The 25,961-nt window shown below is 36.4% G+C and overlaps 1 protein-coding gene across 5 annotated transcripts in view; it reads left to right on the top strand.

Moving 5' to 3' along the window:
* Positions 1-5,063: 5,063 nt before the first annotated feature.
* The window catches only part of PTBP2 (polypyrimidine tract binding protein 2), a 95,918-nt gene continuing 75,020 nt past the window's right edge, over positions 5,064-25,961 (top strand). For 4 of the 5 annotated variants that reach the window (XM_035017968.1, XM_035017967.1, XM_035017966.1 and 1 more), the window contains exons 1-2: positions 5,064-5,169; positions 6,899-6,929. In XM_035017968.1, the coding sequence (XP_034873859.1) occupies positions 5,162-5,169; positions 6,899-6,929 (39 nt within the window). In that variant the 5' untranslated portion in view covers positions 5,064-5,161. Of the gene's footprint in view, positions 5,170-5,823; positions 6,093-6,898; positions 6,930-25,961 lie in introns of those variants that run through there. The other variant, XM_035017969.1, reaches the window with a different exon arrangement.

Below are 25,961 nucleotides of genomic sequence, written 5' to 3'. Positions count from 1 at the left end.
GTCTCACCCTTTTCTTATCCCCAAGTACCATTCCCAGAAACAACCACTTTGAATTCTTTTCCCTGATTCTCCTGGTATTTACCTCTATGCTTCTGAGTGATATGCTCACTTGCTATATTCTCAACTATCAATTCTAGACATATTCTATTGACTTCCTACTTTGGAATATGAGAATTTATATTCCCACCACACACACAGACACACACACATACACACATTCATAACCTTAATTTTATTAATATTCAGTGCTTACATTATTATGAAGATGTAACTATTTTTATGATTGATCCAGAGTGCCTTGTGATTTATTTACTTACAACTTTTTATTTATCTCAGAGTTAATTTTTTTCCTCTAAGCTTGCCAACAGCACTACAAAATTCTGCTCAATATAGTCAGACATTTTTGGTCTACATAAGTTCCATGCTTTTTCTTGGAGACATCTTTCCTGGGGCCTTCTGTTCTCATATTGTATTGGAACCGAAGGACTGTTGTACCACTGTATAGCTCTTGGCCTAGGTCTTCTTTGATCAATATCTAATTTACTTTTCCTCTCTTATATGTTGTATCTCTGGCTTCCTGGATACCATATGTTCTTTACTGATGTATTCCCTCATTGGGAAATATATCTTCCAGAAGATTTCCAAGAAGAAATGCATAGGGAAAAAACTTTCTGACATACAAATGTAATATATTTAGAAGTGTGTTTATTCTATTTTTATACAAATTGATAGTGTGGAAAGGAATCCTTGTTCTCAGTACTTAGGAAGCTTTGTGCTATGCCTGCTGGGGAGGGAGACAGGTGGGCATTGACAGGTGAAAAAGGGTATCTTAGTACAGTTTTATCTTGAATTTCTCTTATTATAAGTGAGGTTGAGCATTTTTGTTTTTACTTTTCTGTAATATTTATCCATATTCTATTTGTATGCTTATTTTTCTATTTGGTTGTTGACTTTTTTATTTGTAGGAACTCCTTATATATTAAAGAAATCAGGCACCCTTTTTACAATAGGAATTGCTAATATTTTCTCACAAGGGCTCAAGGACCTGGAAGATAATTTGATAGCATTTTTAAAAATTAAAAATACATTCTACCCAGGAATTTAGTTTGTGGTATTTTTCCAGTAGATATATTCACACATATGGAAAATGACTTAGAAGCAAGAGTTTTGACTGCAGAATTGCTTGTAAATAGTAAGATTGGAGGCAACCTAAATGTTCATCAGTGAGATCCAGTGAAATAAATCATGATTTACGCATTTGGTGGAATATTATGCAGCCATATATGAAGAATGAGACAGTTCTAAATGTACTGATAAGGAAAGATCTCTATGACATATTTTTTAAGTTAAAACAGAAGTTGCAGAAAAGTGTATACTGTAATTATTACTTCAAAATAAAAACTAAAACTATATATGCAATCAATTTATGCATTAGAACATTATGCAATAAACTGGTAAGATGGATTGCTTCTGGAATACAGTAGCTGGGGAGCAGGTGTGGAAGGTATATGCCTTTTCTTTTTGTAACCACTTTATTGATATATAATTTATATACTATGAAATTCACCAATATTAACTGTATAATTCAATGAATTTTAGTATAGTTAGTATATTGTACAACTATCACTACAATCTAGTTTTAGAATATTTCCATTAGCCGAAAAAAAAAAACCTGGGTCCATTTATAATTAGTCCCCATTTTCACTCTCAGCCTTAGGCAACCATTAATCTGTTTTCTGTCTGTCTATATTTGCCCTTTCTGGGCATTTTTTTTTTTAAAGATTTTATTTATTTATTTGAGAGAGAGAGCACAAGAGGGGGGAGCGGGAGAGGGAGAAGCAGACTCCCTGCTGAGCAGGTAGCCCGATGCGGGACTCGATCCGGGGACTCCAGGATCATGACCTGAGCCGAAGGCAGTCGCTTAACCAACTAAGCCACCCAGGCGCCCGCCCTTTCTGGGCATTTTATATATGCTTTTATATCTTTTGAATTAACTTTCCCTATTTTGAATTTATATCACCTATTCAAAAATACATACCAAAATACCTGATCTAATTGATCATATTATTATTCCTCTTCTCATAAGAAGATACTGCTTTATGAAAAAGTTAAAGGAAGTCGTTGGTACTACAAGCCGATGAGAGGTGGAGATAGGAATAAAATCAAAACATTATGAACAAGGGGCGCCTGGGTGGCTCAGTTGGTTAAGCGACTGCCTTCGGCTCGGGTCATGATCCTGGAGTCCCAGGATCAGTCCCGCATCGGGCTCCCTGCTCGGCAGGGAGTCTGCTTCTCCCTCTGACCCTCCTCCCTCTCATGCTCTCTGTCTCTCATTCTCTCTCTCTCAAATAAAAAAAAACAAAAAACAAAAACCAAAACATTATGAACAAGATCCTATTTCCTACTTTTATTGCATCCTTTAGATCTCATTTTGACTTAGCATACACTGAAATTTAGATTTAATCATTGTTCACATAAGTGTAAATCTCTGTAAAAGGTCAAAACATTTACCACTCAGAAGGGAAAGAACAAATCATTACACTGAAAAAAGATATGGGTATGAAAATAATATTCTACAGGCACTTCACTTTTTATTGCCTTATTTTGTTAGGAATCCATAAACACTAATATAATCTTGTCATATATTAAAAAGGCTGGCCATCTGCTAATGTTGAGATTAATAATCTGCCCCATGGTTCACTCATAAATTCATACAAATTTAGATTTGGATGAGGTTTCAGAAATTTATCTATGACATCTTCCCAGATTTATTCCACTAGATACCAGCCAATCTAATTACTTCAGTGACATGTTTAACCTTTGTGAAAATCTCTATATAGATATCTTTATACCAATATTGTTGGCTGTTAACAATCCAAGAGCTAAATTTGTTACTGGTTTCTTGTCAAGTGAATAATAATAGTTAATAACAAAAATGATAAGTATGATGATAGAACCCTTTACTGAATATTTACTGTAACCCATCACTGAACTAGAGGGGTGTTTTACATACATTAAGGCATTTAGACTTCAGAACCGTCTAGGATGCAGGCCCTATTTTTAATCCCATTTTCATTTTCAGTAAAGTAATCCCATTATTTTCAGTAATGGAAACTTTTTCCTGGAGAGGTTAATGAACATGCCTAATGTCACACAGCTGCTAAATGAAAGAGCTCAAATTTGAACCCAGTTTTTAATCAACATGCTTTTGTGATATACGTTGCTGCATTAGCCTCATTCCTGACTCCATATTATACTTTTGTCCTTTTGCCTTATTCCCTCTCATTTGACTTTGTTATTTCATCTGATATTTTATATGACTTCATTTGTAAAGAATCTTAAATTTTTTCTAGATGGTGATGGGTTTAAATAAGCAAGCATATTGACTATTGCTTGTTCATAGTCTTGTACTTTATTAGGAGAAAAAAAATAAAGAAAAACATGTTTTTGTGAATACTGTCATTTCTTTTGGCACCTAAGGATAGGCTTCCCCTCAGGAGAGAGTTTGTCTTTGCCAATAGATCAATATTGATTGAGTCGATGTGGAGAATACAGAAAATTATGCTAGAGTTCCTGCCCTTTGGGAGCTTACATATTGTTGAGGGAAAATGCATGTACAAAACCACAAACAGGTGAAAAGTGATTATTAATGGCATATAATGGGTCCTTTATGTACTGTAAGTCAATGGTGAAGGCAAAGGAAAGGCACTGTTGGAAATAGATACTTTTAAGGATTGCCAATCCCTGAGGTAAGTCAAGAATTTTTAACATTTGTGTGCTTTGAAGAGTTCTATAGCAAAATACTTGGACAAGGTGCTCTTTCAGTTCTGTCTGCCTTAAAAATAATATAATTTTATGAATTATACAGAAAGTACCATTTAGTACAGTGAAATTCCCGTTAGTAATGGGGTAAGAGGGTTGCATCAAGGATGTATAGGAAAACCAAACTGGGCACTGAGAGTAACTGGAGAAATATAGGGAATATTTTTCGTTTCTCAGGATTTTAAGTACATTTGTGTTTGTGTTGTGGTTGGGGGTGATGGGCGGAGAAGAGGGTCAATTGCTGGCAAAGCAGTCACCCACTGAGCGAATTTCTGCCAAATGGATGCTTGTTCAAACTTTGTTGAACCTCTGAAAAACAAGTTAAAGAAAAGGTCCAATATGGTATTAGAATTAAAATGGAGACCGTGAGATACACGGAAAAGAGCGTCAGTTTGTGTAGCCCATTTTAATGTTCCTTTCCTCTCTAACCAATGGTGAAGACTGAGGTACCACTCTCATCCCCACTTTCCCTTTCAAGCCCCCAAATGGTAGATCCTAATTTATCCTAGCATTTTTCCTAACTACTCTTCACCACATGGCTCAACCAGTCTTCTCTTCCATCCAGGGCATTGTGATATTTCCTACAGGTGCGCACTAATCATCAGCTGAGGTGAGAATCACATTTTCCTCCAGTTGGCGTGGAACTACAAGTGTCTGGAAGCAAAAGCCTAGGTTTCAGTCTGATATCCAATAAGCAGTGGTCTAATTTAATGGGGATAAAGGTGTTTTGTTTTTCGTATCTGTTTTTGTTTTAGAGGATGGAGCGGGTCTGCAAATAAAAGATGCCGTAAGAGGAAAGCTATAAAATAGTTTTTCCTCGGCCCGAGTGGGTCGAGGGTAGCCAAGTTGGGACCTGGGTTGGAGCGAAAAGTGGAGGCTGCCTGGGAACACTCCTACGGTCCCGGGACCGCCCTCCTGAGGTGCAGGGCAGTGGGTGTGGAGGGTTGAGAGGTGCACCACCCACGCCTCCCAAGAAGGACATCAGGGACTTCTCAGAGGACCGTGCAGAAGGAAGCCAGGCCGCCGCACTGCACAGCAGCAGGCCCGCGCCCGGAGGGCGGAGGGCGGAGGGCGGAGGGCTCCAGGCGCGCGGCGGCGCGGAGGAAGCGACGGCGGCAGCGCCCACTCCCCCTCGTCCCCGTGCCCCGCCGCTCGCCTCCCGCAGCCGGGCGCCGGCGCGCTCGGCTCTTTCCGCCGCCGCCGCTGCCGCGCGCTGCCCCGTGCGCTCCGGCACCTTCGGCAATTTCCGTCGGGCCCTGGCCGCCATTTTCTCGCCGCTTGTGTGTCTCGCAGGCTGCGTGGCTCGGTTCTTGTGAGCGAAGCTTTGTCCGGTTCGGCAATGGACGGGTATGTAATGGGGCCGGCGAGGAGGTGTGTGAGAGGGGAGTTGGACGGTCCTTCGGCCCGGCCCGGGGTCGGCCAGAAACCCTCCGGCGGCCCCTCCCAGGGCTGGGCTGCCGTTACCCAACCCCCGCCCCATCGCACACACCCCTCCCTTCGCTTCCCCCGGCGGGCTCCGGTCGAGAAAATGAGAAAGAAAGCGGGCTTGTAGACAGGAGGGGCATTGGGGCGATGGCGGGGGTGGCGGCCCCGGAGGGGGAGCGGGTACGGGCTTGGCGGCGGGGGATGGGGTGGGAACCCCAGAACGTCTGGCCCGTCCCTGCCCCCTCTAGGAGCCATTTCGATCCGTAAGCTGGGACCCGAACCCTGGTTAGCCGCGCCTGTGGAAGCGAGTGTCGTGCCAACCTGTGGGGGGGTTGCTAGGGGAGAGAAGAGCGGCATCTGTGTGCACCGCAGCCGTCCCCAGCCTCCCCGGCCTCGCCTGGCCCGCCCTGGCTGGGGGAGATGCCGGTGGCGGGAGCTGGGGGGAAGCTAAGTGGGAGCCGCTGGGGAAGGCGGGGGCGGGGGGTGGGGAGGGCTGCGGCGGCGGGAGGAAGGGGGAAGGCAGATGTCATACTCCTTTGTTTTCAGTTGAGTCTGGTAGTGGGGGTGGGAGACAGAAAAAATGCCTTTTTGCGGGGGCCTAAATATTCAACGCTTGGCAAGAGGGCCCAGAAATTAAATCATCTGAAAAACCAAGTGTTTGTGGTCGACATCAGTCACATGGGCAAAGGCCAACAGCCATGGCCGAAACAAGAGCAGTTAGTCAACACAGGGCCATTTTTTTAAGCCACTTTGACCAGTTTCTGGAAAAACAAAAACAGCTACAAAAAGCTACAGAACCGTGCTGCATCTTTGAGAGCCCGAGTGGAGATAGAATGCTGAGTGAGGTGAGGCGAGGGCTTTGGGAAATAAGTGACTCGGACCGGGTCTCCCTGGTACTTAATGCTCTACATCTGAAAAGACTCGTAATGATTTAACTAATTGTTGGAAAAGAGGCACCCTTGAGGGCGAAAATACAGCTGTATTCAGCCCTTCTGGGGGTATAAAAACTCTCATTTAAAAAGCACATTTATTAGAATCAGTGACAAAATATGAAGAGCCAAATAAAATACGAGTTTATCTTGATTAAGTGTTTGGAGTTTAGTGTTTGGGTTTTTTTTTGGGGGGGGGAGTTTAGTGTTTTTAAAAGATACTAAGGGAAGACCTTATCAAAGTTAACAAAGTAACAAAACTTAAATTATCCTAGAGATTGTTTTCCCCATGAAACATAGATCTGGAGAAGTTTACTGTTTCACCAGATAAACATGGAAATTGATGACAAAACTTAGTAGTGGAATTAATGTTTCCTAATTCTATCAAGATAACTAAAGAGTTGGTTTAAGTTTTAAATTATTAATCTAAGTGTACAAGCTTTGCCGAAATGGCATTATACTGCTTGGGGTTTTGTTCTTTATATTTAAAGGGTTGTTTAAAAAATACCGGAAGTTTAGTGAATATCTCAAGTTTGAAAGCAATTTCTAGAAAACCGAGTTGAAAATAGTACAAAGAAGTGTCCACTGACAGTCTATGTATTTGTTTTCCATTTGCATGGTGAGTGGAGGATTTATGAATGATGAATTACCCTAAAAAGTTTTAGAGTCCAACAATGATCATTAGAAAAATAATGAGGTTGAAACTATTTTTTTCTTTACAGAATTGTCACTGAGGTTGCAGTTGGCGTGAAGGTAGGAAAAAATTGGAACTGATGAAAACTGAATTGCTGAATCTACTGTTACCATTAATGAAAATTTTCAGTTAGCTTTTGAAAGTTACAGTTAACAAAAGTGTAAAGTGTTTTGTTGAATTTTAAAAGTTGGGTTATATAGTTTATAATCTATATAGACAAAAACTAAGTTTTTCTAGAAAGGCAGTCTGTGAGAACATTTTAAAGTAGGTATGAATGCTGTTCAGGGTTGAAAAATGTTTTCAGACATGGCTTTTTGTGACTATAAATGATATCCCAATTTTCTGAGGGGAAATTATGGTTTTAAATGGACAGGTAAGTGATTTGACCTAATCATGCAATTCTATTAATCTGAGATTTTTTTTTCTTTTGATTATGAATACTAAAATACGTATTTCGGTAATGAGCCACATTAGAAATCAGTTATCTTGATACTTAACTTGTTTAGGCAATTAGCTTTAAATTAGAGTCAGAAGTTAAGGGCTGGTTTGTCTTTCCATTAAAGGAAAATAGGCTTTATGGTAGAGATCATTTGGAATCTTTCCTCACTTTTTGGCCAGGAAAACTCCTTTAGACCTGCTTAGGCTTTTTATTTCCTGGAGTTCTTGCTTATTTTAACAGTGTGATATGTTAAAAATTTTTTTGCAAACCTGTCTACCTTGTTGGGGCATGGTCCTTGTCTTCTGTTTTTTTTAAGTTTTTCAAACCTAGCACATCTCCCAGGCCTCATACACAAATACTTGTTGATGGAATGACATTTCCCCCTTTCAAGTGTGAGTAGTCTTGAGAGGCTGTGTCCTTAGTGTAGTGATGGTGACTATTTACAATATTTTTTAGAATTCTTAAAATTTCATCCACAACAGTGTGAAATTCTTTAGAATACTTTAGGAGCTATTTTGTTTTTTCATGTTCTATGCACTAGAAGTTTGTCCATACTTTAGTATTTAGGCTTATTTTTTGAGTTCATATTACATAGATCGGGGGAGAAATAGTGAGCCTTTTCTAGGGAAGGTATTCTTATTTGGCAATGATACTTTCTAAGTTGAGGTAGTTGCAGGATTTGAAATCAGGAATAGGTCAAGAGTGCAAGATACAGAATGTATAGTTACCATCCAAATAGGTATCCTCTGGAATTTTGTAAAAGAAAGAATGATACAAGTCTGAGTTGTCCACTGTTAGTGGATGAGGAGAGAAGGACCTTAGACAAGAGGGGAGAGAAAGGAGAAGACAAAGAATTGGATGTCCAGGTATGGTTTATTGGTTTTACCAGTTTTCTGTATTAGTAGTTAGAGGAGAAAAAATTGGAAAATGATGTAAAAATAATTGCCAACCTTTTTTTTAATCCATTGTTTAATATAAAAATTTGAATAACTGAAGTTTCATTTTATGAACTTATTCTGAGATAGTGGTTAAGAATTTTTGCTTGGGAGTCATGCCTGTGTACGAGTAATTAAGTTTTTGTATGTATATATTTTTTAATGTGCATGGTTAAAAAAATTCATAGTGGTAAGTATTTCTCCGAGTCCTAGTCCTATTTCTCAGGTGTAGGTGATTATGTTAAATTTTTTCTGGTGCATTTTTTTCCTGAAGTGTTATTAGTTTGTATATTATCAAACATTAGCATCCTAGCTTATTTATACAAATGGGTTCATACCACGTGTAGTGGCCGACATCTTGCCTTTTTAAAAAAATAGCTTTATTGAGATAAAATTTGACTTAAAGTAAACTGCGCATATCTATAAGTGTACAGTTTTTTGATATATGAATAGACCTATGAGACCATTACCACAGCAAAGATAATGAGCATCCATCACCCCCAAAAGTATTGTTTTGCCTTTTTGTAATCCCTGCCTTCTGCCTTTCTTTCCTCAAGCAACCATTGCTTTCTGTCACTATAGGTTAGTTTGCATTTTTTAGAATTTTAAATGAATCAAAATGTACCCTTTTTGTTTGTTTGTTTTTTGGTCTTATTTCACTCTGTAATTATTTTGAGATTTACCCATGTTGTTTATCAATAGTCTATTCCTTTTTCTTTGCTTAGTAATATTACATTTTATGGATATACAGCAATTTGTTTATCCATTCAACTCTTGATGGGCATTTGGGTTGTTTCCAGTTTTTTGACTATTGTAAATAAAGCTACTGTGAACATACTTGTAAAAATCTTTGTGTGAACTTTCATTTCTCTTGGGGAAATACCTTTGGTTGGAATGGCTGGATCATATGGTAGGCATATGCTTTTTAACTTTTTAAAGTTTTAAGAAACTACAGACCATTTTCCAAAGTGGTTGTACTATTTTTACCTTGACACCAGTAGGGTATGAGATTTCCAGTCCTTCCATATTCTCTCCAATGCCTGTGATTATAGACATTCTGGTAGGTGTGAAGTGTTAATCTCCTTGTGGTTTTAATTTGCATTTCTCTAAGGTCTGTGATGTTAATTATCTTTTCATGTGCTTTTTGCCAGCTGTATATCATCTTGGGTGACCTGTCTCTATATCTCTTGCCCACTTTTTAAATTGGGTTACTGTTGAGTTTTAAGAGGTCTTCATTCTGGTTGTTATAAGTCCTTTATCAGATATATGGTTAATATTTTCTATTTGTGTTCACTTTCTCAATAGTGTCTTTTGAAGAACAGCAGTTTTTAATTCTAATCAACTGAAGTTTACCAATTTTATCTTGTATGTCTCATGCTTTTGGTGTCATATCTAAGCCATCTTTGCGTAACCCAAGGTCACAAAGATTTTTCTCCTTTGATTTCTAATAGAAGTTTTAGTTTTTGGTTATCTATTTAAGTTTTTTTGAGTTAATTTTTTTTTAATATGATGCAAAATATGTCAACATACTTTGTTTTGGGGTATGGACTTAAACTTTTTCAGGACCAGTGGTTGAAAAGGCTGTCCTTTGTTCATTGAATTGGCTTTGCACCTTTGTCAAAAATCAACTATCTATGTATGATTCTATTTCTGTACTGTATCCTTTTCCATTGATCCATTTTTGTTCTTGTAGATGCCAAAAACATACTGTCTTAATTACTATGATTTTATATTAATCTTGAAATCAAGCAGTCGTGGTCCTCTTTGTTCTTTTTCAAAGTTGTTTTGGCTCTCCCCATATCCTTCTTTAAATGAGTCAGTTTCTACAAAGAAGCTTGCTGGGATTTTATTGGAATTAACTTGAATGTATAAAGGAACTTGAGGTAAATTGGCATCCTAACAATCTTGAGTTTTCCCACTCATGAACACAATTTAACTTTCCATTTACCTAGATCTCCTTTTAATTTTTCTCAGCAGTGTTTTCAAAGTACAGTTTTTGTGCATTTCTGTCAGATTTATCCCTATTTCGTGTTTTTTGGTGCAGTTGTAAAATGTTATAAAAATCTCAGTTTCTAGTGGTTATTGGTGCAAAGAAATACAAATATTTTTGCATGTTCTTGTATTCTTTACTCTTGCCAAATTCACTTGTTAGATCTAATAGCTTTTTTGTAGATATCATCAGATTTTCTATACACACCGTTTATCTTACTCATTTCCTAACTGGATACCATTTTTTTTCCTGCCTGTGGCATCTAGTACAGTGCTGAATAGAAGTGATGAGAGCAAGCATCTTTACTTTGTTCCTGATATCAGGGTGAAACCCTAAATGATACTATTTCTTTCTTAAATGTTTGGAGGCAATTCGCCAGTGAAGTTGTGTGGACCTGATGTTTGTTTTCTTTGTGGAAGTTTTAAATGACACTTTTAATTTATTTAACTAGATATAGGACTATTTGGGTTTTCTATTTCTTCTTAAGTGAACTTTGATAATTTGTACCTTCCATAGAATTAGTCCATTTCATCCAAGTTACTGAGTTTATTTGCATAAAATTGTTTATGATATTAACCTTTTTACACTGTTGATATCTGTAGACTCTATAGTGATGTCACTTCTCTCATTCCTGATACTGATAATTTGTCTTTTTTTTTCCTTGTCACTTTAGCTAGAGATTAATTTATTAATATTCTCCAAAAATCAGCTTTTGGTTTCACAGAGTTTTTGGTTTCCTATTTTAATGATATCTGCTGTTTTAGTTTTCTTCTGCTTGGCATTTCTTCTTTTTCAACTTAGTTATGTTGAAGCTGATATCATTGACATACCTTTTCTAATATAGAGGCTTAGTGCTATGTATTTCCCTTTTAAGTACAGCTTTCGTGGCATCTCTCAAATTTTGACATTCACACTTCTTTTTATTCAGTTCACACACATTCTGGTATACTTTTTTGACCCCTGTGTTATTCAGAAGTATGTTATTTATTGCCAAATATTTGGAGTTTTCCATAGATGTTCCTGTTGTTCTAATTTAATTTCATTGTAGCTAGAGAACATATTTTAAGACTTGAATCTTTTGTAAATTTGTTGAGACTTGTTTTATGACCCAAATATATATCTTAAGTTTTCTGTGTATTTTATAGGGATGTATATTCTGCTGTTAAAGTGATTTCTGTCCTTCCTGATTTTTTTATTGTGCTAGCACATTGAGAGAAGGATATTGAAATCTCTTTTACTTGTGCATATGTCTGTTTCTGCTTGCACTTCTACCAGTTTTTGTTTTATTTACTAATTTTTTTTGAAGTTTATGGTTAGTACATAAACGTTTAGGATTACTATGTCCTTTTTGTGCATTGACTCCTTTTTTTTATTATGTAGTGATCATTTTTATCCCTGGTAATATTCTTTGCTTTAAAATCTACTTTTTATGATATTGGTATACCCATCTTGGCTTTCTCTTGAATAGAGTTCACATGATACATCTTTTTCCATTCTTTCACTTTCAACCTATTTGTGTCCTTAGATTTAAAATGTGTTTTTTGTATATAGCATAAAGTTGGAATTTGATTTTTACATCCAACTTAACACCCTCTTCTTTTGACTAATATGGTTAGTTTTAAAACTACTACTTTGCTGTTTTTCTTTTTGTGTCTTGTGTTCTTCCCTTTTTCTTTCTTTTGATGAGTATTTTTTTTAGTTCCATTATATTTCTTATTAGTTGATTAGCTTGTAACTCTTTGTTTTGTTATATTGGTGGCTGTTTTTAGGAGTTGTAACATAGATCTCAAACTCACCACAGTCTTCCCTCAAGGAATATATATGCACTTCACATAAATTATATGAGTATTAGAATACTTTATTTTTCCTCTCTTGGCCTCTGTGCTGTCGTTATCATGCATTTTACTTCTATAGATGTTATAAATTTTATACTGTTTATTGAAACAGCCAATTAACTTCTAAACATGACTTAATAAGAAAAACATTTTCTGTATTACCCATAATATAGTTATGTGTATGCATTGAATATCCAGGGGGGATTCTTTGCAGATTCCCAGAGTTGTCTCTGTGCAACTCTCTTTGGTACTCTGCCGTACAAACTCTCCTTGCTTTGGTCTCCTTGGACTCATGTCCTCTTACTTAACTCAGGGAGTTTTTGAAGTTTGGCCATTTTTTTCCATCTGAGCTGTGCCATGTCTTGGTCTTTCTCTCAAGAGAGTAAGCTGGGGGCAGTCATGGACTCACCTCCTTTGTTTTTTGAATTTCAGGGATCATAGTTCATCATTGTTTGATCTTCAGTGGTCTTGAAAACCATTGTTCTATACATCATGTGTGATTTTTTTTAAAGTTGTTTAAACAGGGCAGACTGGTGCATGTTACACCATCTTGCCTGAAACTAGAAGTCCACCTTTTTTTTCTTTTTAAAAAAATTACATAATATGGTCTGCACTTCTAGATCTGCCTCATTCTTTGTTACATGGACACACCACAATGTAGTTCCTACATTGATGGCATTATGATTTGATTCCAGTTTGCAGTTAAAGACTGTGTAGGAATATTTACAATGGAAGTAGAAATGTTGTGTCACTTGAAATTTACAGTTAAAAAGTATATGAAAACCACATTGCCAAAAGGATTCTTCACTAAATGGTTTTCCACAACTGTGTATGGGAGTACCTGTTTCTCCACACCCTTACCCAATTCTGGGTTTTACAAAAATTTAGAATGTTAGCAAATTTTAGGCTAAGAAAGTGCTTTATAATTTATATTTTGAAATGGGTGAGATTTTAAGAATTTGACTTTATATTTCTTGTCCTGTGAACTGCCTCTGTATACCTGACCTATTTTAATGATCATCTTTGTTAGATTTCTGTATAAAAATTGGTATATTCATTGTAGGTACATTTTCTTTCAGTTTATTCTTTGAATTTTTTTTCCTTTGAATTTTTTCATGTAGTTTTGGGCATATAGATTTATCTGTATTATTAAGTAGTATAATTTCTTCTTTTTTTAGTTTATTTGATCTTAAACATTTTTAGCTTCTGTTTCTTCTGTCTTTTAAATGGGATTATAATAGTTTTGAAGATTAAATGTGATTATGCAGAAAAAGTATTTTTCACAACTAGGTCTTCAGTTAACATTAACTGATTTATACTACATATAGAATATTCAAATTTTATAGCTTTAGGATATGTTGAAATTTCATTTTTCATTATCTTTATAAATTTGCTGTAGGTAGTTGATTTTAGACTTCTCTTTGGTTAGCTTAGTGAGAGTATAAAAGGAAATTTGTGAATTTTAATAAGAGGTTTGTTGCATTTCTTTAAAATGGTTTTTTACATTCCTTGTAATTTGTAATATCAGGGTTTCATTTCTATACCCTTAACCATTTGCCACGGTGAAATCTTTGCAAAACAATTGGCCTGTTACTTAGAAAACAAAAATGCCTGAAGTGATTGCATAGTAATTCAGGATGATACTCAGTATGGTGAAATGTTAACTTTTTGGATGGGTATTTTAAATAGTGAAATTTGTAGTAGTTCTCTTCTAAGTTAACTAAAGGAAGCCTTTTAAGACTGGATAATTAATAAAGAACATAGTTGTTAAAATAAGCTGTTAGCATTTTCCAAGTTGGATTTCACTAGTATTTTGAAAGCATGGTTGGAAAGTGCTGACCTTATTGTAGAAGTTTTGATATAGCTATTGAATTTACCAACATTGGCTGTTTAGATAGTTGCAATGAAATAATGCCAACTGTTACTTTTTGTAACGATTGAACATAACATTGTTTATAAATAGGTATGTTACTAAAAACTGTTTTGTTGGGGTTTTTAGATTCTGGTATTTCTTAAAATGCTGTATAGATATTCATGCTTAGGTATTTACATTAGAATTTCAAGTTGCAGACATTTTTAGTGTGTCTACTAAATGACAACACTGTTAACTTGTAACTCAAGAGACTGAGAGAATACATACTCCTTGAAGGTAGAGGTAGGTATTATTCAACAACAATAAGTTTTACTGCTCCTCCATCATCAGTAGTACATGTTAAATAGTACATACTCAGTAAATATTTAATGACTCCTAAAGGGTCTCTGGCTTCAGTATTCTTATAATCTCATGAGCCACTTATCAATAAAAAGATAAACCAATTTTATTTCACAACATTCTTCCTTTTTGCTGGAGATGCAAAAGAGCTGTGTCTTTTAGGACCTCATGTAGTTGAAGAGATAAGTACACAAGGTTTAAGCATGTGCCATATGGCCGTGATAGGAGAGATTAGTTTGGTGTGGTAGGATCAGAGCAGACTTCACAAAAGTAGTGAGTTGTGACATAGGCAGTGTAATAGTTTGGGATAGGAGGTGAGTAGTATATGTTGAGGGAATGACATGGCCAAAGTTGTGTTGATGGGCTGGCACAAATTCACAACCACTGAACAGCTTTTGTGCCAGTAGGTTTGTATATGGGTTTGTATTTGGACATGAGAGAAAGAGAAGATGGCAGATAGGTTGTAGAAGGTCTCAAGTGCAGGTTATGAAATTTGTACTTCATCTGGTAGGCACTACTCTGTATACCTGTAAGTTCCCATATATAAAAGTAGCTCACTGTTATGCTGTTTTTGGAATTTGGAGAATGAGTTCTGAAAAGATTGGCTTTGGTATTACATGGAGTGCTATGAATTAGAATAATGAGTCTCTGTAAATGTTAATATTTTAATCTCTCATTTGGTCTCTTTGTGTTGCTAAAGCGTAATAGCTTTCTTAATTTAGTTTTAGACATGCTGCATTAGGGGCTAACATGGCTAAGTAATATTTTTACTTTAGAAGTAATAAAATGTCAAAAAAAACTTATGACAGATAAGTGTTTTTCAAGAATCATTCTTTTTATATAACTTGTGAATTTTGAACATAGAAAAAGACAATAGCTACCATGAACGATTATTTATCTGTCACTTAGTCCCAATAATCATCAATAAACCATTGGTAAAATTTGTGATATCCACTCTACTTTTCTCCTCCTGTATTGAGACAAGTTGCAAATACTGTATTTATTTTATTTTCATTATTATTATTATTTTTGAGAGAGAGAGAGTGTGCCAGAAGGTGGGGAGGGACAGAGGGAGAAGGAGGAAGAGAGAATTTTAAGTCAGAGAGAGAATCTGACATGGGACTTGATCTCACGACCCTGAGATCATAACGTGAGCTGAAATCAAGAGTTAGATGCTTAACTGACTGACCCACCCAGGCATCCCTGTATTATTTTATTTGTAAATGTTTTGGTGTGCCTCTAAAAGATAAGGACTCTTTACTATTTTTTTTTGTTAAACAATACTGTTAGGATGTACAAAAAAATGAACAGTTCCTTAATGTTATCAAGTGCCAAATTTGTGTTAAAATTTTACTTGTCTCATAAAAGTCATAGTATTTTTACAGGTTTTTTTTTTTTTTGTGTGGGGGGTGGAGATCAGGATCAAATAAGATGAACACATTCAATATATTGATATGCCTGTTTGGTTTCTTTTAATCTGCAAGTTTTCCTTTCACCCCATGGGTTTTTTTGTTTTGTTTTGTTTTGTTTTACATTGCATTTTATTTTTGAAGAAAACTTGTTGGTCCCACAGAGTTGCCCCAGTCTGCGTCTATGATTGTGTTCTGATGTTGTAATTTAAAATGTTCATGTATCATTGGTGTTGGATCTAGAGACTATCATATTCTCTTTCTGTTTCTGGTAATATTTTATAAGCTGTGGTATGTTTTTCCACTAGAAGACATATGCTGTCTGATTTGTGTGTGTGTGTGTGTAATTCCCAATAATATTTCTTGTAATAACTTCTTTCACCTTGTTTGTGCTCAGCATAGTCTGTGCTCAATAAACATCTCTTCATCAGTGTTCTTAAAGGATATGTAAAAGAAGGGTATCTTAAAGTCACTTAAAATTTGTATAATAGAAACGCAATATTAAAATTTAATGTAAACTGAAATTATTGATGGTGAACAAGAATGTTTTTTCAATGGAGGTCTTGTCAGGTTAAGAACATGTGATCTAGAATTTGCTAGGAGGCTAGGGTTTGGCCTCTAACATTGAAGGTAATTTCTAAGCTTTAGTTTAACAAATTTTTAAATGGTTTTAATTTAATAGGACCTACCTCAAAAGTTCTTTTGAAGATGAGATAAAATAACACCTAAGATTTAGCACAGAATGGCACATGATGATCATGGTTGTTACTATAGCTTTTTATGTACCTGATTTGGAAAGAGCACCTCTAGATGCCAAATAATGTAAATTTTTTACATAGCTATTAGAGACAAAATTTTTTATTGTTTAAAAGTTAAATTTTTTTTAATTGAAGTGTAGTTAACCTACAGTATTAGTTTCGAGTGTACGTAATTTTTAAAAAAGTTTATTTTTTTAGTAATCTCTGTGCCTAGAGTGGGGCTCATGACCCCCAAATCAAGAGTCACATGCTCTTCCAACTGATCCAGCCAGGCGCCCTCTCAAGTGTGCATTAATTTTTAAGAAAGCCTGGAGTCCACGTTAAAAACAGCTAGTCAGATAACACTAAAGAGAATTGGTTAACTAAAAGAAAAAAATTACTCAACACAGAGCAACAAAGAGATGAAAATAGTAGAGGGGTTAAAAGATACAGAGAAAAGGAAGAGGAATTCTAACAAGTATCTAATTAGAGTACCAGAAAGAGAAAGTAAAGATTGCAGAGAAGCAGAATATGAAAGTTTAAAAGAGTCATAATTTTCCAAAATTGATGGGCTTCATGAATTCTTAGGTTTAGGAAGCACAGGAAAACTTAGACACATCACAGTTAAAGAGCAGACCACCAGACAACAGAGAAGATCTTTAAAGCAGCCGTCAAAAAATCAGATTTCTTAAGAAAGAATAAGAACTGGAAAGACACAATATGCTTCTTCAACATATCGGTACAGAAGATAGTGAAATAGTATCTTCGAAGTGTTGAATGAAAATACCTATTATTCTATAATCAGCTAAATTATCATTTAAAGAGAAAAACAAAATAGTGACATTTTCAGAAACACTGCTTCCCCTTCCTCTGCCCCAACAAAGGCAGTTGAGGAAATTGATCAACAGACCCACTGAAGAATTTCTCAGAGGTTGTACTTCAGGAAGAAGGTCAATGACTCCAGAAAGGAGGTTTGAGGTAGGAGAAGTAAGGTTAACCAAGAAATTGGTAAGACTGTGGGTAAATTTAATTACTGACAGTGTAAGAGTAATGGCAGTGATTGTTTGATTTGGGGTTTAAAAAATAGAACTAAAAATATTAAATCATAATAACATGTAAGAGAGTAGTCGAGTAACTGATGTTTAAGTTCTGATGATTCTAGTATTGTTTTGAGCTGTGTTGTCCATTATAGTAGCCACTAGTCATACATGGTTATTGAGCACTTGATGTGTAACTAGTCTAAACTAATCTCCAGTTGTAAAATGCACATAAATTTCCAAGACTTAGTATGATTAAAAAAATGTAATTTTTATACCTATTACGTGTTGACAGTATTTTGGATTAAATAAAATATCATTTGTATCCTTTTTACTTTTTAAAAAATGGTTATTAGAACATTTACAAGATCTTATGTGTTGCTCATTTTACATTTCTTCTGGACATGACCAGTCTGGAGGATGTAAATTTCAAGTCCAAAGTGAATCAGATAAGTAAGGGTCAGCATAGTAAAAACAGGAATAGGGTATGTAACTTCTAAAATAATTGGAGGATGGGGGTGACTAAAATTTTATATATTGTGGATACTAAAGCCATGTTACTTGTATATACTATGATTAACTCCTGTCTATGGCTTGTTTTTTTATTGAAAAGAAGTTGGAAATTTTAACATCACATTTATGTTTTGGTTTTAAGAAATTTTCCTTTAACTCAAGGTCTTAATATAGTGGATTTTATTTTGAAAGTTTGAAATTTTGATTTTCACATTTAAGGCCTCAGTCTATCTGGAATTTAATTTTTGTATAGTGTGTGATAAAGGTTTAATGATTTTTTTTTCCCTTATGGATAACAAATTTAGTACCAACTTAATTGAATAGTTCATGTTTTTTTCCCAGTGATCTGCAGTGTCAGCTGTCAGGTTTCCATACATGCATGGAACTGTTTCTCAGCTATATGTTCTGTTTCATTCGTCTGTACCACAGTGTCTTAATTTACTATAGCATCTTGGAATCTTATGGAGTGAATTTCACAACTTTGTTCTTCAAAATTGTTTTGAAGAATGTTTTCTTTACCATGTGTATTTTAAGATCATTTGGCTGAGTTCCATGAAGACTTTAGGGTTTTGAATAAATTGCACTAAGTTTATAAGGTAATTGGAGGAGTATTTACATTATCAACAAAATAAGATGGCAATGCTTGAACTCAAAGGGAGAGAACTATAACATATCTTTGAAAAATTTCTCTCTTCCACATAATATTTTCTCTAATTGTAGAGGTCATGCTTAATACTTTAGGCAAAAAGGAAAATAGATTACTAGTGATTTTACGCAAGTTAATCAGCACAATACGTACTTCCCATCATTTCCCCTATATATTACAAGGAATTTAAGCAGCTTATATGTAAAGGGTGAGGAAAGAGGGATACTTCTTTGACAAATAGTTCAGTTTCGTCCAAAGTCACTGGTTTATTCAGTGCTTTTCTAGAAAATTGTATTTCACTGGGCTTCAGATTTCTCAGCATTGTATAGCATTTGTTAATTCTCCCCTTTGTATTACTAATATTAAACATTGATATTCTGTTTATTTCTCTTATCAGAGACCTTATTTTACTAGTCTGTACAAAGAACCAGCTTTTATACTTTTTGTTTCAATAATTCATTAATCTCTGTTTTTATCATTATTTTTCTGCCTCACGCTAGATTTATTTTGTTTTGTAGTCCACTTTGACTCCTGAACTCATTGACTTTCTTGTTTAAAAAATACATTCAAGATTAAGGAAGATTAGGTGATACTTTCGGCAATAAGTTTTTTTTTTTTTTTAAGGATTTTTTTTTTTTTTTTTAATTTGTTTATTTGACAGAGACACAGCGAGAGAGGGAACACAGCAGGGGGAGTAGGAGTGGGAGAAGCAGGCCTCCTGCTGAGCAGGGAGCCCAGTGCTGGGCTTGATCCTAGGACCCTGGGATCATGACCTGAGCTGAAGGCAGACGCTTAATGACTGAGCCACCGAGGTGCCCTGGCAATAAGTTTTTGCTTTTAGAGTTCTTTTTCTTTTTTTTTAAATTGAGAAATAATTGACATATAACACTGTTAGTTTTACACATGTATAACATAATGATTTGATATATGTGTATGTTATGAAACAATTACCAGGATAAGTTTAGTTAATATCCATCACCACATATAATTAAAATTTTTTTCCTTATAATGGGACTTTTTAAGATTTTACTTTATTAGCACTTTGAAGTGTACAATTCAGTACTGTTAATTACGGTAACAATGCCGTACATTGCATCCCCGGGAGTCATTTATCTTACAACTGCAAGTTTGTATGTTTTGACCACCTCCACCCATTTTGTCCATCCTCTACCTCTGGCAACCACCCATCTGTTTTTTGTATCTATGAGTTTAGTTTTTATTTTATTTTTTAAATTAGATTTTACATATAAGTGAGATCGTACATACAGTGTTTGTCTTTCTCTGACTTAGCATAATACCCTCAAGGCCCATCCATGTTGTTGTAAATGGTAGATTTCCTTATTTTTTTTAATGCCTGAATAGTATTCCACACCACATTGTCTTTATCCATTCATCCGTCGACGAACATTTAGGTTAGTTTCCATTTCTTGGTTGTAAATTCTGCAGTGAACATGGGGATGCAGGTATCTTTTCAAGATAGCGATTTTCTTTCCTTCAGATAAATTCCCAGAAGTGGGATTGCTGGATTGTATAATGATACTTTTAAAAATTTGTTTGGGGGAGGGGAACCTTTGCTGCACCAATTTACATTCCTACCTAGCCACATAGTGGCTGCACCAATTCACATTCCTACCAGTAGTGCACAAGGGATCTCTTTTTTCCACATTCTCACCAACACTATTCCTTGTCTTTTTGATAATAGTCATTCCAACAGGTGTGAGGTGATATCTCATTGTGGTTTTGATTTGCATTACTCTGATGATTGGTGCTGTTGAGCACTTTCTTAGGTACCTATTGGCCATATGCCTGTCTTCTTTGGAAAGATGTCTATTCAGATCATCTGCCCATTTTTAATTGGATTATTTTTTTCTGAGTCATATGAATTCTTTATATATTTTGGGTATTATCAAATACAGTAGTATCCCTTATTCCCAGGGGGTACATTCCAAGACCCCCAGTGGATGCCTAAAACTAACTCCCTAATTTTTTTTTTTTTTTAAGATTTTATTTATTAATTTGACAGAGAGAGACAGAGCGAGAGAGAGAACACAAGCAGGGGGAGTGGGAGAGGGAGAAGCAGGTTTCCCGCTGAGCAGGGAGCCTGATGTGGGGCTCAATCTCAGGACCCTGAGATCATGACCTGAGCCGAAGGCAGATGCTTAACAACTGAGCCACCCAGGTGCCCCTGTACAGTACCTAATTTTATATATATTGTGTTTTTTGCTGTGCATGCATACTAGTGGTAAACTAACTTACAAACGAGGTGTACAGTAAGAGATTAACAACAATAATAAAATAGTACCATTTATAGTTAGGTGAATTTGATCTCTCTCTCTCTCAGACTGTCTTATTGTGCTGGACTCACCCTTCTTGTGGTGATTTGATAAAATGGCTATGTGATGAGATGAAGTGAGGTGAACGATGTAGGCATTGTGATGTAGGATTAGGATGGTATTGACCTGACAATACTTCAGAAGAAGGATCATCTGCTTCCAGACTATGGTTGACCATGGGTAACTAAAATTATAGGTAAGAGGGGACAACTGTGTATGACTTGCAAATATTTTCTCCCATTCTGTAGGTGCTCAGGTTGCGTTTGCTTTTGTGTCAAATCCAAAAAATCATTACCTAGACTATGTTAAGGAGCTTATCACCTATGTTTTCTTTTAGGAGTTGTATGGTTTCAGGTCTTGAATATTCAAGTATTTAATCTACTTTGAGTTAATTTTTGTGTATGGTGTGAGGTAGTAGTCTAGTTTCAATCTTTTGCATGTGGCTCTTTCGTTTTCCTGGTATCATTTGTTAAAGAGACTGTTTTCCCATTTTATGTTTTTGGCTTCTTTGTCATAAATTAATTGGCCCTATATGTGTGGGTGTATTTCTGTTCCATTGATCTATGTATCTTGTTTTTATGCCAGTACCATCCTGTTTTGATTACTAGTTTGAACTCGGAGTGTGATGCCTCTGGCTTTGTTGTTCTTTCTCAAGATTGCTTTGGCTATTTGGGGCCTTTGCAGCTACATACAAATAGTAGGATTGTGTGTTCTATGTCTGTGAAAAATGCCATTGGAATTTTGGTAGGGATTGCATTGAATGTGTAGATTGTTTTGTGTAGTATGAACATTTTAACAATATTGATTTTTCTAATCTGCGAGCACAAAATGTCTTTCCATGTATTTGTGTCAGTTTTTTCATTTTAATTTTTTTAAGCTTCCCTATTAAACTTCCAAGATACACAAAATTAATTTCAATGGTACAGTAATACACAAATCCTTTTTCTCGGAGAATATTAAAGGAAATCTCAGATAATTTCATACCATCCCTAAATACTTTATTGGGTGTCTCTAACAGATAAAATCTCCTAAGGATGATATTGATACCATTATTATACTTAAAATTTAAGATAGTTTCTTAATATTATCTAATTTCCAATAGTAGTCAGAATTTCCCAATTGCCTCAAAAATGTCTTTTTCCCCCTTTCAAACCAGGAATCAAGGGAAGTCAATGTGTTGATTTATTTAGTCTTTTAAGTCTCTTTATAAATCAATTTACCTTCTCCTCTCCCTTTTTCTTTTATTGATTATTAGAGAAACTGGGTCATCTATTCTGTATGATTTCCCACCTTGTTGATTTCGGTGTTTATATCTCCATGTCATTTTATACATTCCTCATATCCTATTTTCTGAGATGAGGCTTGATCAGATTCAGGCTTAATTTTTAGCAGGAATATTTTGTAGGTGCACTCTATGTAAGTCCTATTGTATCACACCAGGAGGAATATGTCTGTCTCTTTGTGATGTTAACATTTATCAGTAGGTTCGGGTTTTGTTAGTGTGATGCATCTAGAGTAGAGTGCTCCATCATCCTTTCACTTTCTTGGTTTTATTAGTTAATGATTGCAGCTTCATTGGGCATTGCAAAAATGGTGATATTCTTTTTTACCCTTGCATATTTTAGATGATTCTGTTAAGGCTTTACACCAAATATTTGTCATACTGAAATACCCTTTTTATAAGAAAACAGGATAGATTTTGAATTTAAAAACATTTCCTGATGAGTTGGTACTGTAGTAACCTCCAGTGTAGCCACTGGGTTTTTTGTTGTTAGAATTTTTTTGTTGTTGTTGTTAGAATCATTGTGGTGGGGCGCCTGGGTGGCTCAGTTGGTTAAGCGACTGCCTTCAGCTCAGGTTATGATCCTGGAGTCCCGGGATCGAGTCCCATATTGGGCTCCCTGCTCAGTGGGGGGTCTGCTTCTCCCTCTGACTCTCTTCCCTCTCGTGCTTTCTCTCTCTCATTCTCTCTCTCAAATAGATAAATAAATCTTTAAAAAAAAAAAAAGAATCATTGTGGTGGCAAGGACTTTATTTTCCAGTCTTACAGCAATGATTAAAAAGTCTTTGTTTCATCTTGAGCCAATGAGAGCTCATAATAGGGGTGGCTTTGATACTTACTTGCTTGAAGTACCTTTTCTTGTTCCAGACCTTTAATTAGCCATTTCTTTAAGAAAATTCTGGTTCCTTTGGGTGGGTAGTGGTCCTTAGAGACCACAATAATGTGGGTGTAAAGTTGCTAATTGCTGTTAGGTTGTTATTACTTCAGAAGCTCTTTTAGTGGACAGAGCTAGCAGTGTTTTGAAGACAAATACTGTGAGCTCACTTGTTATTTCCAATTCATACTTAACAGTTTTTATTTTTCTGATTTGATATTTATACCTCTTGTGCATTGAATATTTTTGCTTGCTAATATTAACAAAATATTACATATGTATACTAGTTTTTCTTTTTTGTGTGTGTGTTATGTTAATCACCATACATTACATCATTAGTTCTTGATGTAGTGTTCCATGATTCATTGTTTGTGTGTAACACCTGGTGCTCCACGCAGTACGTGCCCTCCTCAACACGCACCACCAGGCTATCCCATGCCCCCACCCCGCTCCCCTCCAGAACCCTCAGTCAGTTTCTCAGAGTCCATAGACACTCATGGTTCATCTCCCCCTCCGATTTCCCCGGCTTCATTCTTCCCTTCCTATCTTTTTTTTTTTTTAACATATAATGTATTACTGATTTCAGAGGTACAGGTCTGTGATTCAACAGTCTTACACAATTCACAGTGCTCAACATAGCACATACCCTCCCCAGTGTCTATCACCCAGCCATCCCATCCCTCCCACCCCCTACCACTCCAGCAACCCTCAGTTTGTTTCCTGAGATTAAGAATTCCTCATATCAGTGAGATCATATGGTACATGTCTTTCTCTGATTGACTTATTTAGCTCAGCGTAATACCCTCCAGTTCCATCCACGTTGTTGCAAATGGCAAGATCTCATTCTTTCTGATGGCTGCATAATATTCCATTGTATAGAGGCGCCTGGGTGGCTCAGTCGTTAAGCGTCTGCCTTCGGCTCAGGTCATGATCCCAAGGGTCCTGGGATCGAGCCCCGCATCGGGCTCCCTGCTCCACAGGAAGCCTGTTTCTCCCTCTCCCTCTCCCCCTGCTTGTGATCCTGCTCTCACTGTGTCTCTCTCTGTCAAATAAATAAATAAAATCTTTAAAAAAAAAAATATTCCATTGTGTATATATATATACCACATCTTTATCCATTCATCTGTCGATGGACATCTTGGCTCTTTCCATAGTTTGGCTGTTGTGGACATTGCTGCTATAAACATCGGGGTGCATGTGCCCCTTCGGATCACTACATTTGTATCTTTGGGGTACCCAGTAGTGCAATTGCTGGGTCATAGGATAGCTCTATTTTCAACTTTTTGAGGAACCCCCATACTGTTTTCCAGAGTGGCTGCACCAGCTTGCATTCCCACCAACAGTGTAGGAGGGTTCCCCTTTCTCCTCATCCCCACCAACATCTGTCGTTTGGGATCTCATGGAGGTTTTGATTTGGATTTCCTGATTTCCCTGATGCCGAGCGATGTTGAGCACTTTTTCATGTGTCTGTTGGCCATTTGGATGTCTTCTTTGGAAAAATGTCTGTTCATGTCTTCTGCCCATTTCTTGATTGGATCATTTGTTCTTTGGGTGTTGAGTTTGATAAGTTCTTCATAGAGTTTGGATACCAGCCCTTTATCTGATATGTCATTTTGCAAGTATCTTCTCCCATTCTGTCGGTTCTCTTTTGGTTTTGTTGACTGTTTCTTTTGCTGTGCAAAAGCTTTTTATCTTGGTGAAGTCCCAACAGTTGATTTTTGCCCTTGCTTCCCTAAAAGCCTTTGGCGATGTTTCTAGGAAGAAGTTGCTGCGGCTGAGGTCGAAAGGGTTGCTGCCTGTGTTCTCCTTTAGGATGTTGATGGACTCCTGTCTCACATTTAGGTCTTTCATCCATTTTGAGTCAATTTTTGTGTGTGGTGTAAGGAAATGGTCCAGTTTCATCCTTCTGCATGTGGCTGTCCAATTTTCCCAGCACCATTTGTTGAAGAGACTGTCTTTTTTCCATTGGACGTTCTTTCCTGCTTTGTCGAAGATTAGTTGACCATAGAGTTGAGGGTCCATTTCTGGGCTCTCTGTTCTGTCCCATTGATCTTTGTGTCTGTTTTTTGCCAGTACCATACTGTCTTGATGATGACAGCTTTTGTAATAGAGCTTGAAGTCTGGAATTGTGATGCCACCAGCTTTGCTTTTCTTTTTCAACATTCCTCTGGCTATTCGGGGTCTTTTCTGGTTCCATACAAATTTTAGGATTATTTGTTCCATTTCTTTGAAAAAAGTGGATGGTATTTTGATAGGGATTGCATTGAATGTGTAGATTGCTCTAGGTAGCATTGACATTTTCACAGTATTTGTTCTTCCAATCCATGAGCATGGAACGTTTTTCCATTTTTTTGTGTCTTCCTCAATTTCTTTCATGAGTATTTTAGAGTTTTCTGAGTACAGAGTCTTTGCCTCTTTGGTTAGATTTATTCCTAGGTATCTTATGGTTTTGGGTGCAGTTGTAAATGGGATCGACTCCTTAATTTCTCTCTCTTCTGTCTTGTTGTTGGTGTATAGGAATGCCACTGACTTCTGTGCATTGATTTTATATCTTGCCACTTTACTGAATTCCTATATGAGTTCTAGCAGTTTTGGGGTGGAGTCTTTTGGGTTTTCCACATACAGTATCATATCATTTGCAAAGAGTGAGAGTTTGACTTCTTCCTTGCCGATTCGGATGCCTTTTATTTGTTTTTGTTGTCTGATTGCTGTGGCTAGGACTTCTAGGACTACATTGAATAGCAGCGGTGATAGTGGACATCCCTGCCGTGTTCCTGACCTTAGGGGGAGAGCTCTCAGTTTTTCCCCATCGAGAATGATAATCGCTGTGGGTTTTTCATAGATGGCTT

This window comes from Mirounga leonina, unplaced genomic scaffold, assembly GCF_011800145.1.
Source record: "Mirounga leonina isolate KUSES-001 unplaced genomic scaffold, KU_Mleo_1.0 Mir_173, whole genome shotgun sequence".
Lineage (NCBI taxonomy): Eukaryota > Metazoa > Chordata > Mammalia > Carnivora > Phocidae > Mirounga > Mirounga leonina.
Note: the sequence above shows the minus strand (reverse complement) of the source record. Positions and strands in the feature narration are given on the sequence as shown.